Consider the following 13,481-nt stretch of genomic DNA (forward strand, 5'->3'; position numbering starts at 1 on the left):
GGAGTCAGGATGTCCGAGAGACTGTGGAGCTGCCAACCCTCCCACCCCTGGGGCTCCAAGCCTCCCCCTGCGCTCCCTCCCCTCCACTGCCAGCCTGTAGTGGCGACTGCTGCAGCCCTCCCTGGTTGCTTTATTTATTTATTTTGCACCAACAGGGTTGCTGCAGACTCATTCTCGCCCGGTTTAAAAGAGAGAGAGGAAAAAAAAAAAAGGAGAAATGCTTTTTGGCTCTTCTCTCTACCTCGGTCTTGGCAGCAGGCGGCCGCAGCAGCAGTAGCAGCAGTGGCCCGGCAGGCGGGCAGGCAGGGAGTGAGGCACTTAGGGAGGTGCGGGCCGAGGGGCAGCTTGAACGGGACAGGCCCCCAGCCCTGGACAGATGCGGTGCCCAACTTGATGCCACCCTCCGGCTTCTCCGGTAAGTGACCCCACCTCCTGTCCTGGAGCTGCAGCTGCCCTTCTCCATAACATGCTCAGAGACAAGGCCAGACCCACGAGGGCTAGAGGGTTTGTGCCCACTCTGCTCCCAGCCCACCATTGATCTTGGCCTCTTAGGACTTTGATGGGAAAAGTAAGATGTCCCAGGTGCCCCTGGGCAAAAGGGCTCCAAGGAGCTCTCCCTCCATTTCCCAGGTGCTCTACTTCTGGGAAGGATTATTTTGCAATCATTGTGGATATTCCAGAGACCTTTCCTCCAGGAGCACCCCCCCACCCCCCATGTAGTTCCCCATGCTTCACTCAGGTCTGCTTTAAAGAGGCTGTTCCAGTATCAAATGTGTCCCTGGACTGGCACACAGAGGCAAGAAGAAGAAAGACCCCTCCTTCTTGAGGGTGATGCCCCTGGACCCCAGCCCACATGAGGAGAGAAAGAAGGGTTCTGACACCTATCTGTTCCTGCAAAGTGGCCGGAAGCCAGTCCGATACCCATGGAGCTTAGCAAAGGAAGTTTGCGATTACATTAGCCACCTTTAAAGAGAAGGGGGCCGGACCTGCCAGCCCCTGGTCTGGCAGGCTCTGGAGACTAAGAGGATGCTCACAAGAGTGGGAAGGGGGAAAGCTGGGTTACACGCTTCACTGCACTTTTGCTGAATGCAGGAAAGAAGGAAGAGCAGGAACTGCAGCAGTAGTGATAAAGAGCTAGCTGTCAGGTGGACTTCCCAGGACAGGCACTGGGGGAGGGGGGCAGGGATGAGGAAAGCTGGGACATTGCTCCCTGGAGAATTCTTAGCATGCCATCCATACCTGTTAGTTTGGGATAGGGAACAGAGGAGCCTGCTCAGTAGCCTCAGCTGGGCCATTCTTTCTCATGCCCAAGCCTCAGAACAGTGTCCCACGTCCCGTGCTCTTTCAGCCTCTTTCTGCAGTTCCTGAATTACTATGGTCCTCTGAAATAGCTGTAGGGTAGCCACCTGAATGATCCTTGTGGGAAGGGGTATAGTGTGGGAAATAAAGGGGGAAAAAATCACACTATCTCTTAAACTGTCTTTCCTAAGTTCCACCTGGGAGAAAATGGCCCATGTGGTAGAAAGCTGACCTCATAGCGCCCAGAAAGTCAGAAGTCTGAAAGGTCAAAGGTGACTGGGATCTGCAGCTAGAAAGAAACCCAGGCATCCTGCCTCCCAGGGAGCATTAGTTTGCTCTTGTCCTATCTGTGCAGCCATCCCTTGCCAATTCCAGTACTTCCCCTCTCTTGGGGTCCCAGTGGTCTTTGAACAGGGTGGGTCCATGGCATCTTTTCTCCTCTGTCGCCTCACTCAGCCTCCAGTGGTCATCACGGTCACCATCATCCTAATTTTTCCCAGGCACCTGGCACCCAGAAACTTACTTTAAGTTGACAGACTGGGCACACAGCCTGTGCCAAGATATCCTATGCCAGCCAAGGGCCTGCTCAGTCCCACCACAGTATGTGGTCAGACACTGTCCCTCCTCACTCATCTATGCCTCCCTGGCTCCCAATGTGTCTCTTGTGCATTTCTCAGGCAGCAGAGGCCAAAGGCAACAAGAGATCTCTCTCAGACTCCCACACGGGGTTTGAATCAAAACACCATGGAGGGGCATGAGAGAAGCCTAAGTCTGAGGACCAAGCAAACAATGCTCGGCCTCTCTCGAGTCCCTTACACCCCAACATCATCTACAGAGGAGGTGGGCTGCCCTTGGGGCTCTGGTGAGGGATTCACGTGTGCCCTGTATCCTCTGCCACATTTAATGTGTAGATTGGCTGTCATCCATAAGGCGTTCTGGGGAGATTGCCTCGTGTTAGTCTGGGGCCTCGGGCCCTGGGCCAGGCTGGAGGAAGGCAGAGAGGCCGTGAGTGGAGCCTGGGGGGCCAAATTGATGCCCACATGCTTCCCAGGCTTGGATGACTTCAGTCAAGGTGAGGCCTCTCTCCGATCAGGATCCAGGGATATGACCCCCGTAAGCCTAAGACAAAGCTGTGGCAGATAAATGAGAGAAGGGTAGGCAGAGAGGGTCAGGGCAGAGACTAGGAGAGCAGCTCTCAGAAGAAGGGACCTGGTATTTCTGGATCTCTGAGATAGAGGGAAACTCAAAAGTTACTTCCCTGCTGCTTCCTGTCATGTTTCCATAAAACCTTCCCCACTGGACTAGGGTTCCATGAGTTAGTAAGCACTCAGCCTGTTACCCAGGGGTGGTGGAGGGAAGCAGAGAATCCCCAAAGAGGAGGCTCCAGGGGATATACGCCAGACTCTCTCCTGTGTCTGCACACTACCCGGCCACGCTGAGACAGGTAGCTCAATCCCTCTCCTCTACAGAGGCTCAGGGAAATTCATGGTACCCATCATCTGAGCCACTTTCCAAAAAGGGCCATGTCATCCTCTGTTCCAGGAACAAAGAGGGCATGGCTGTGGCCACAGCTCCAAAGCAAGCCTGGCCCCCATGGCCCCCCGTCTTTTTCCTGCTCCTCCTGCTGGCGTTGGGGAGCAGCGGCAACTGCCCTGCTGTGTGTGACTGCACCTCCCAACCCCAGGCAGTGCTTTGCGCCCACCGGCGACTGGAGGCTGTCCCGGGGGGACTCCCACTAGACACCGAGCTCCTGGACCTGAGTGGGAACCGCCTGTGGGGGCTTCAGCAGGGAATGCTCTCCCGCCTGGGCCAGCTCCGGGAACTGGACCTGAGCTACAACCAGCTGTCCACCCTGGAACCAGGGGCCTTCCACGGCCTGCGCAGCCTGCTCACCCTGAGGCTGCAGGGCAACCGGCTGCGAATCATGGGGCCCGGGGTCTTTGCGGGCCTGTCTGCCCTCACACTGCTGGACCTTCGCCTCAACCAGATCGTCCTCTTCCTTGACGGCGCTTTCAGGGAGTTAGGCAGCCTCCAGCAGCTGGAGGTTGGGGACAACCACCTGGTGTTTGTGGCTCCGGGAGCCTTTGCCGGGCTGGCCAAACTGAGCACCCTCACCCTGGAGCGCTGCAACCTCAGCACCGTGCCTGGCCCGGCCCTGGCCCGCCTCCCAGCACTGGGGGCCCTGAAGCTCCGAGAACTGGACATCGGGAGGCTGCCAGCGGGGGCACTACGGGGGCTGGGGCAGCTAAGGGAGCTGGAGATCCACCACTGGCCAGCTCTGGAGGCTCTGGAGCCGGGGAGCCTGGGCGGGCTCAATCTCAGCAGCCTGGCCATCACCCACTGCAACCTGAGCTCAGTGCCCTTCCAAGCACTGCACCACCTGAGCTTCCTCAGGGCCTTGGATCTTTCTCGGAACCCCATCTCGGCCATCCCAGCCCGCAGGCTCAGTTCCCTGGTACGGCTCCAGGAGCTCCGACTGTCGGGTGCCTGCCTCACCTCCATCGCGGCCCACGCCTTCCATGGCTTGACGGCCTTCCACCTCCTAGATGTGGCAGACAACGCCCTTCAGACACTGGAGGAAACAGCCTTCCCTTCTCCAGACAAACTGGTCACCCTGAGGCTGTCAGGTAACCCCCTGACCTGCGACTGCCGCCTCCTCTGGCTGCTCCGGCTCCGCCGCCGCCTGGACTTTGGCTCTACCCCACCTGCCTGTGCTGGCCCCCAGCACGTCCAGGGGAAGAGCCTGAGGGAGTTTGCAGACATCCTACCTCCAGGGCACTTCACCTGCCGACCAGCCCTGATCCGAAAATCCGGGCCGCGCTGGGTCATGGCCGAGGAAGGGGGGCACGCCGTTTTCTCCTGCTCTGGAGATGGGGACCCAGCCCCCACTGTCTCCTGGATGAGGCCTCAAGGGGTTCGGCTGGGGAGGGCTGGGAGAGTGAGGGTCCTTCAGGATGGGACGCTGGAGATCCGCTCTGTGCAACTCCGGGACAGAGGGGCCTATGTCTGTGTGGTCAGCAACGTGGCGGGGAATGACTCCCTGAGGACCTGGCTGGAAGTGATCCAAGTTGAACCACCGAATGGCACTCTCTCTGACCCCAACAGCACCTCCCCAGGGATCCCAGGGCCTTTCTTCTTGGACAGCAGAGGTATAGCTATGGTGCTGGCGGTTGGCTTCCTCCCCTTCCTCACCTCGGTGACCCTCTGTTTTGGCCTCATCGCCCTCTGGAGCAAAGGCAAAGGCCGGGTCAAACATCACGTGACCTTCGACTTTGTGGCACCTCGGACCTCTGGGGATAAGAACTCTGGGGGTAACCGGGTCACTGCCAAGCTCTTCTGACCTTTCCTTCCACAGCGGGGCCTCATCTAGGCCAGCTTCAGATACCACAGTGGGAGAGAACCAAGGCTGCTTGGACTGGACATTCATCCCAAACAGCCCAGATCTTCCCCACCTTCTGCCCACACCACGCCAGCAGCAGATGCCGCCTCCTCATAGCCTGCCTCCTCAAGTTTTTGCAGTTTAAGGATAGCATTGTCATCTCTTCCCTGAGAGTCCCAGGAAACGGAAGGTGTAGATCCGTTTCCAGCCCAGCCCTCCCTGCACACCACATACAAAGCAGGAACTATAACCCTCCAGTCTGCTAGTCTAAACTCCAGACTTCCTTCACACATACTTACACATACCCTGAATCAGATCAGTTCAGTTCAGTCGTTCAGTCATGTCCGACTCTTTGCGACCCCATGAATCGCAGCACTCCAGGCCTCCCTGTCCATCACCAACTCCCAGAGTTCACTCAAACTCACATCCATCGAGTCGGTGATACCAGCCAGCCATCTCATCCTCTGTCATCCCCTTTTCCTCCTGCCCTCAATCCCTCCCAGCATCAGAGTCTTTTCCAATGAGTCAACTCTTCTCATGAGGTGGCCAAAGTACTGGAGTTTCAGCTTTAGCATCATTCCTTCCAAAGAACACCCAGGGCCGATCTCCTTCAGAATGGACTGGTTGGATCTCCTTGCAGTCCAAGGGACTCTCAAGAGTCTTCTCCAACACCACAGTTCAAAAGCATCAATTCTTCGGCACTTAGCTTTCTTCACAGTCCAACTCTCACATCCATACATGACCACTGGAAAAACCATAGCCTTGACTAGACGGACCTTTGTTGGCAAAGTAATGTCTCTGCTTTTCAATATGCTATCTAGATTGGTCATAACTTTTCTTCCAAGGAGTAAGCATCTTTTAATTTCATGGCTGCAGTCACCAACTGCACTGATTTTGGAGTCCCAAAAAATAGTCTGCCACTGTTTCCACTGTTTCCCCATCTATTTGCCATGAAGTGATGGGACCAGACACCATGATCTTCATTTTCTGAATGTTGAGCTGTAAGCCAACTTTTTCACTCTCCTCTTTCACTTTCATCAAGTTCCTCTTCACTTTCTGCCATAAGGGTAGTGTCATCTGCATATCTGAGGTTATTGATGTTTCTCCCGGCAATCTTGATTCCAGCTTGTGCTTCTTCCAGCCCAACGTTTCTCATGAGGTACTCTGCATAGAAGTTAAATAAGCAGGGTGACAATATACAGCCTTGACATACTCCTTTTCCGATTTGGAACCAGTCTGTTGTTCCATGTCCAGTTCTAACTGTTGCTTCCTGACCTGCATATAGGTTTCTCAAGAGGCAGATCAGGTGGTCTGTTATTCCCATCTCTTTCAGAATTTTCCTTAGTTTATTGTGATCCACACAGTCAAAGGCTTTGGCATAGTCAATAAAGCAGAAATAGATGATTTCTGGAACTCTCTTGCTTTTTTGAATAACCAACACCAATTGCCAAACCGCAGTGATAAGGCTACTTCAGGGGTGGGGCTGGAAAGTGCAACTGCTTCTTGGAGTCTGCTCCTTATCCAGGTGGTGGTGTCTCTCTCTCCCTCTTGCTGCTCTATCCCCTCTCTAGGCACAAGGAACTAGGGCCAGTGACCCCAAGCTAAAGAGAAGAGGATGTGACGGGGGACTGGGGACTGGGGATGGGGACAGACTACACACTGGCACTGGGTCTGCATGAGCCCCCCACCCCTGCCATATCATTAAACCTGCTATCAAAAGGCTATGATAGTGGCAGCCACAACTAAATGTGATCGCTCGAGCTTTCTTTACTTCAGTCTGTTCCACCTCTTCTTTCTGTCAGAATCCCGCTTTCTACCCTTCTGCCTGCCTATTAAACCTGTAACAATGACCTTGCCTGAATCTAACGAGCCTGACAGCCAAAGGTTTATGCAAAAGGTTGCCCACCATGCCTGAAAAGATCAGCACCCGCAACCCATTTCCATGTCAGCCCTTTCCTCTGTGTGCTCCATCTCCAGAGTTGGAGGAGAGAGTTTCTGCCTTCCAAAGGATCCCTCTGCAGAAATTCCAACCCAGGACACCCAGCTCCTCCCCTTTCTTTCTCATTCTGGTTGGAATCTCCCAACCGTTACTGTTGTGCAGATCCCTAGTGCCCTTAGTGGAAAGCAAGAGAACCTCCACAAAATGGTAACAAAAAGAGAATCGGCAGCTGTCAAAGGAGAGAGACCCAGAACACAACAGGACTAGGTTTGGAGGAGCAAGATGGGAGGGGCACTGTGAGCTCTAGTGCAAAGTGGAGGGAAGAAGGAGCAGCAGGAACTACATGCCTTTCCGCTGTCCTCATGGAGACCCCAAATGCTGAGGTGGAGTAGGAGGAGAAGATGCTAACTGCCTCTGAGTGTGCTTCAAAGACAGGGCAAAGCAGTGCCAGAAAAAGTGGAGATGCTGAGAGCTCAAGAGAGGTAGAAGCAGTCTCAGCATCATAGGAAGGGGAGGAGTGAAAGGAGAGGAAAGGAGCTGGGAGGAGGGACCGAGAAGTGGAGAGTCACGAGGTCCCGGGAACCTCTCTTTCTCCCTCCCTCTCTCTCTCTCTGCAGCAGCATCTGCACAGCATCCTCAATTCCCCTCCATCTTCTGGGCCCCCACCCATCCCTCACCCAACAATCTGCAAGCATCATCAGCTTCTGAGCCATTCCTGCAGTCATAGTCCTTGCTCTGGGGAGACTCTACTCATTAGAAGACTCCCAGCCCAAACTATCCCTGACAGGTGAGAGAAGCTGACGCCATATGGAGGTAGCCAGACTTCACCAGTAGGCAAACTCTTCAGCTGGGCAGAGGTGGGAATGTGGGGGTGGGGTGGAGAGGACGCAGAGGTGAATGTGAAACCCAGCAGTTTGGAGGGTGAGGCTGGGGAATCAGGCAATCTTGAGTACCCTGGAGCCTCCAACCCTGCCCCCCACCATGCACAGACAGTTCTCTTAGCCTTGCAGCAACCTCTCCTCTCCAGACATCAGAAAGGTTCCCCTGGGGCACGCCCCTCTTCCACCAGCTGCTTGTTAGACTGGGACTTGGCAGACAGGTGCCAGAAGTTCTCGTTTCAACTGTGCACATTGCAATGCAGAAAAGGGCAGAAGCAGCACTGCAGTTCAGAGAAATCTCCTCTGGGAAGCACCCCCTCCCTGAGGCAGTGGGGAACAGACGACGTGTATCTAGATCAGGAGCTGCTGCTGCCTGCGCCCCACAGCCTCCAGAGCAGCCCAGGAGAGACAGGCTGCAAGTCACTTGCGGGGTTGCGGGGTGCTGCACTTAGTCACTCAGTCGTGTCCAACTCTTTTCAACCCCAGAGACTGTAGCCCCCCAGGCTGCTATGTTCATGGGGATTCTCCAGACAAGAATACTGGAGTGGGTTGCCATGCCCTCCTCCAGGGGATCTTCCCAACCCAGGGATCAAACCCATGTCTCCCACATTGCAGGTGGATTCTTTATCAGTTCAGCTACCAGGGAAATCCCACGAGTCACTTAGGTGATTTCAAATTTTCTGGTATCACATTGAAAAAAAAAAAAAGCAACAGATACAATTAATTTTAAGACTGTAGTTTATTTAACCCAGTGTACCCAAACTCTGATCATTTCAACATGTTATCAATATAAAAATGAGTGATAAAATATTTCACATTATTTTTTCATACTAGGCCTTTGAAACTTAGTATATCCTTAACACTTACAGCACATTCCAATTTAGTAACTAAATTTTCACCAGCAATATCTGATCTGTATTTAGGTTTCATAAAATTCACTGTTGAAAAAATCAACTCATACATCCAAGTTGTTCCAACTATATTAAAAGTTTTCTAGGGACTTCCCTGGTAGTCCAGTGGTTAAGACTCTGTGCATCCACTGTAGGGGTGCATGGTTCCAATCCCTGGTTAGGGAACTAAGATCCCACATGTAGCTCGCTGTAGTTTTCCATAGCTAAATATTGGTTTTAACACTTAAATCAACTGAAATGAAATCAATTTTAAATCCCACTCCTGAGTCACACCAGCTATCTTTCAAGTGTTCGATAGCTACATGTAGCCAGTGGCTACTATATTAGACAGCATAGCTCCAGATGTTATACTCTAGGTGTAGACTAGGGCCTCTCCAGCACAGGTAAGAAAAGTATCCCCCCCAAAACACATTCAACCTAGAGGAAATGCCTGTGGGGCTCTGAAATGCCTTTCCAGAACACCTTCAATGAGTGACACTAATTACTGTAACAAGGTTACTGGGATGAGCACTTGTACCACAGTTGGTACCATCATCAGTAAGCCAACTGCTTACCTCACCTGTCTGGAAAGGCTGCTTTAGCTGGAGGGGGGTGGGTGGTAGTGGTATGTGTCTGTGTGTGGCCAAGTGTGTGACGACAACCAAAGACATGGGCAGGTGGTATGTGTGTATGTGCAGAAATGTTATGGTCCACATCACAGGCAATCCAGTGCCAGCCCTCACCTGGGGCGACAGCCGTGGAGATAGAAAAGAAATAACACTTATTTTATGTTAGTGGTTATATGTAGGATTTCTAATTTAATCCTCAACCCTATAAAATAGGGAATCTTGGCTGATGGAACTAAAGGTCAGGTAGATTAAGTAACATGCTGGAGTACACAGAGCTAATTAGTAAGGGAGCTGCTTCTGAACTTAGGGCTGTCTGATTCAAAAGCCAAAGGCTTTCCATGCCATTGTCGTACAGCTCCAGTCACTGTCTGCTCTCATTACCCGCTTCCCCAGGGTCTCTCGGCTGCAGGAACTGACCTGTGAGAAAGGTAAAATCCAGGGGACATCCTCCGCCCCACCTACCCTGACCAACTCTTAAGGAAAACTGGGGTCAGTTGTTGATCCTCACCTTTCAGTAACTCTAATGCACCTGATTCAGGAAGCAGAGGATCAGTTGTTGGTTTTTAATCTTTTTTTCTCAGTCTCCTCTCCCAATGTCCTTGCCTCTGCTCCAAGGACCAGCAGAAAGCAGCAGAAATTCCAGAAATCAGATGAAATGCCTGGATGCCAGCAACACCTCTTGTGATTAAAAATGGAGGCTTCAGATTTCACAGGTGCTTTTCAGAGTTCTAACCTCAACAACCTCTTAGGTTATAGAGCACCGGCTCAGGAATTTCCAGTATGGTGGGATGATTGGTGAACTGCATTACTCTCGAGAAAAATTCAGCTCTATTCACCTGCCTACTCCTGCTTGAGAGAACCTTCCTGAGATCATCCTGCCCAATCCTCTCTCTACCCCTCCTCTCTTTCATTTCAGACATGATCTCATCTAAGCTGAGAGAAGTTTGGATCCAAAGACATTCTGGCAGCACTTCCACACTCCCTATTTTGGTTCCTGAGATACTCTAATTTCCCTATGTCCTTTGCTGGGCTGTTTCCCTGATTCAAAGGAAGAGCATGCTGCAAGACAATGATCCTTAACTTTGAGAGTTACAGACCCCTGTGAGAATACTCGGTACACACAATGGACAAAAATGCTTATAGAACCTCTGCTGGGAGAAGCCTCGGGTGGCAGGGAGAAAGGTGAAGGCTTAGGCTGCCTGCGCTCTCCAGGTCCATTAGAGGCAAAGAGAAAAGGCTAGGAAGGGCTACGGTGTGAAGTAGCTAATTGCATAAGAGCAAGTGATAGGACAGATCCTATAAGAAAACATACTGTTGCCTCCAGCTGCTCTACTCCCCTCCCTGCCACCATTCTCCCCGCAGCATCTATCTCTCAGCGAGATGCAGGAGGCTTTGGGTAGGACTTTTGCTCTAAGAAGTCAGTGTGGTGGTGATGCAGGCTGGAGGGTGTGTGAGATAAGGAACTCCTGAATCCTCTTCCCCCAAACTGCTTTGTAAAGGGGGATTAAGGAGGAAGACTTCGAGCTGGATGGCGGTGGCCAAAGAGGCTGAGGAGAGTGTCTCTCTCCTAGGACGCCTGCCACAACTCATTAATCTAACCTAAAGACAGAAGAGTAGCACCAGCATAATTTCTGATACTAAGACCCATGCTCCCAGTTGCTGGTTTCTGGTGAAGACCCTTGAGTGATGGGGCGAATCCTACAATGGGCAGAGCCACTGTGTTGTTTTCCAAAACCTCAGAGAGAGCATCATTTGAATGGTTTGCATGTTGTCCAAGAAGGGAACTCTGTAAGCAGCAGGTTCTGGAACTACTGTATAGGGAACCCCTCCCTGTCCAGCCCTCTAGCTACAGTCTACTTCCCTGCTTTGCCTTGTGGAGTAGAAACAGCTGCCCACTGAATTCTGGGCCACCCACACTTTAACTAGTTTTACCTACTGCCACCTACACCTTGTTCAGAATACTCTTCAAGGAAATAAAATGGACTCTTTAGAACTGGAGATAATAAAGAAATCACAATTCACCCAATCACAATTTGTCCTATGTCGTCTTCTTTTTATTGTGACTTTTTTTGTTATGCAAGTATTTTTTATTTTTATGGAGCTGAATTTGTCAGCATTTTCTTTGATAACTTCTAGGTTTCATATCATATTTAGAAAAGCCTCCTACTATCTAAGATAATTAAAAAGTCACCCTATGTTTTCTTTAAATACTTTTATAATGTCCTTTTTTTATATGTAAGTATTTAGTTCACCTGGAATTTATTTTGGTGTTAAGATGTGAAATAGAGATCCAATTTTGTTTTGTGTGCTACGTCACCTCAGTTGCATCCAACTCGTTATGACCCTATGGACTGTAGCCCACCCAAGCTCCTCTGTCCATGGAATTCTCCAGTCAAGAATACAGGAGTGGGTAGCCATTCTGTTCTCTGGGGGATTGGGGGATCTTCCTGAACCCAGGGATCAAACTCAGACCTCTTACTTGTCCTACACTGGCAGAGGGGTTCTTTACCACTAGCGCCACCTGGGAAGCTTTTATCCAACCCTTATCAGATATCCAAAGTATATGAACAGACAATTTACAGAAAAATATAATTGCCACTTAAACATACTAAGAGATGCTCAACCTTATAAGAGAAATGAAAATTAAAATTGCAGTAAGATGCCATTTACACTATCAGATTGTCAAAAATCCAGAAGTCTTATAATAGGCTGTATAAGCTTGCTGATGGCAGAGAAAACTGGTAAAACTTCTGTGGAAGGCAATTTGGCAATACTATACTTACCAAAATCTTTTTCAAATGTTGTTGATGGAATGCAAATGAGAAAAATCTTTGTGGAAGAAAGAGAATTTGTGAAATTGTATATAGCCAAATTAAAAAAAAAATACACACAATGGTCAGACTTAAATGTTTGCAGCCCTAAATGTTTACTGTACATATATACAAGAGACAAACAAAATATACTTGGGTGTCAATATAATGTTAAAGGACTGATTGAATAAACCTTAATACATGCCTCAAGCTTACTGTGAAACTTAACTATTAGGCAGATACATGTGTACTGCTACAGAAAGATATCTGGACCATGCAAAAAGAAATTGCAAAATAGTCATATATAACATGTTACCAACTGGATAATATATATAAATTTAATGTATGCATATTATAGAAATCTTGTGGAAAATCCACAAGAATCTGGTAAAACTGGTTGCTTCTTTAAGGATGAGAAACCTGTTCATTCCTTGATAGAATGTACATGTATTACTTATTCAAAACACATATTTTTTAAATTAATACAAAACGGAAAACTGAGGCTCAATGGCATCTCCTTAGTTGACTAAACATATAATCTTGCATTTATTTTACAAACATTTACTGCATGCTTATCATGTGCCAGGCATTGTAACAGAAGCTGGTGCGCACGATTCCCACATTACATGGAGCGCTCAACCCCTGAGCCCCTAGTGCCGGGCGGGGACTGGAGGCGGGGAAGGATCGGGGCCATCTCGCGAGGCTCTCCGCCGCTCTGAGTGGGTAGCAGGGCCCAACCGTCCATAACGGTCCAAGTACCCAGACGGCGACTGGAATACACTCTTTCAAAGCAAACTGCCGTCTGCATCCCCTTCCTCGCCCCCACAGAAACGGCCCCCCTACCCGCAGCTTGTGCCTTCGAGCCAGTAGACTTGGCTGGTATCCCTTTAATCCCCAGGGAAGGGTGGGCCCCTGATGCCCGAACTACCCACAGCTCCCTTACCACGGGTTGCTCCGAACTTGGGTACTTCATCTCTCCTGCTGTGTGGTGTCAGTCCTCCTCGTCTGTTCACTCCTCGAAAGAGAAATAGAGCTCCTCACGCTCTGCGGCGCAATTCCTTCCGCTTGGTTTTTTCTACATCTCTACAAAGCCTTTTTAATGTCTTCCCGCGGGATGAGGCGGGGGGGGGGGGGGGGGGGGGGGAGCGTTTTTAATGTCTCCTGAGTCTCTGTCATGGTATGCAGACCGATCGAGGCAAAGAATCGCCCGTCAGGAGGCGGCTTCCCCAATGGTCACTGGGTTGTAGAGTGGCACTGGCTTTCTACAAAGGCACTAATTTTGTGCGAACAGTGATGCGGTTGAGTGATTCCACCCACTTGCACCTCTGGAGCGCTGATTTACAACCCCACCCCCACCCCCACCTCAGTGGAAGCCTCCTAGGTAATTGGCCTGGAGATGGGCTGGGAGTACTCCTTGAGCCTCTAATTGGCTGTTTAATACTCAGCAGGTGCAATCTCAACGTCGTCGGCTTTCCCTGCAGTCTATTGGCTAACCTGGTGGGCCCGGCTTAGATTTCCATCCGGGTAATTGGGTACCAGCACGCAGCACAGCGCCGTCGCTCAGGGGCAGCTCCCGCGAGGATTGGTTTCGAGGAGGAGGTTGATTGGGCGGGCTTGCAAGCCGGGCACTGATTGGTGCGGGCTAGCTGAGGGGGCG

At 50.8% G+C, this 13,481-nt stretch overlaps 1 protein-coding gene across 1 annotated transcript; it reads left to right on the forward strand.

The window, feature by feature from the left end:
* Nucleotides 1-415: 415 nt before the first annotated feature.
* On the forward strand, nt 416-6,812 carry LINGO4 (leucine rich repeat and Ig domain containing 4). The gene has a single exon (XM_019955446.2). It carries the CDS (start codon nt 2,855-2,857, stop codon nt 4,637-4,639), a length of 1,785 nt encoding a protein of 594 aa, XP_019811005.2. The 5' UTR covers nt 416-2,854; the 3' UTR covers nt 4,640-6,812.
* The last annotated feature ends 6,669 nt before the right edge of the window (nt 6,813-13,481 follow it).

This window comes from Bos indicus, chromosome 3 (assembly GCF_029378745.1).
Source record: "Bos indicus isolate NIAB-ARS_2022 breed Sahiwal x Tharparkar chromosome 3, NIAB-ARS_B.indTharparkar_mat_pri_1.0, whole genome shotgun sequence".
Lineage (NCBI taxonomy): Eukaryota > Metazoa > Chordata > Mammalia > Artiodactyla > Bovidae > Bos > Bos indicus.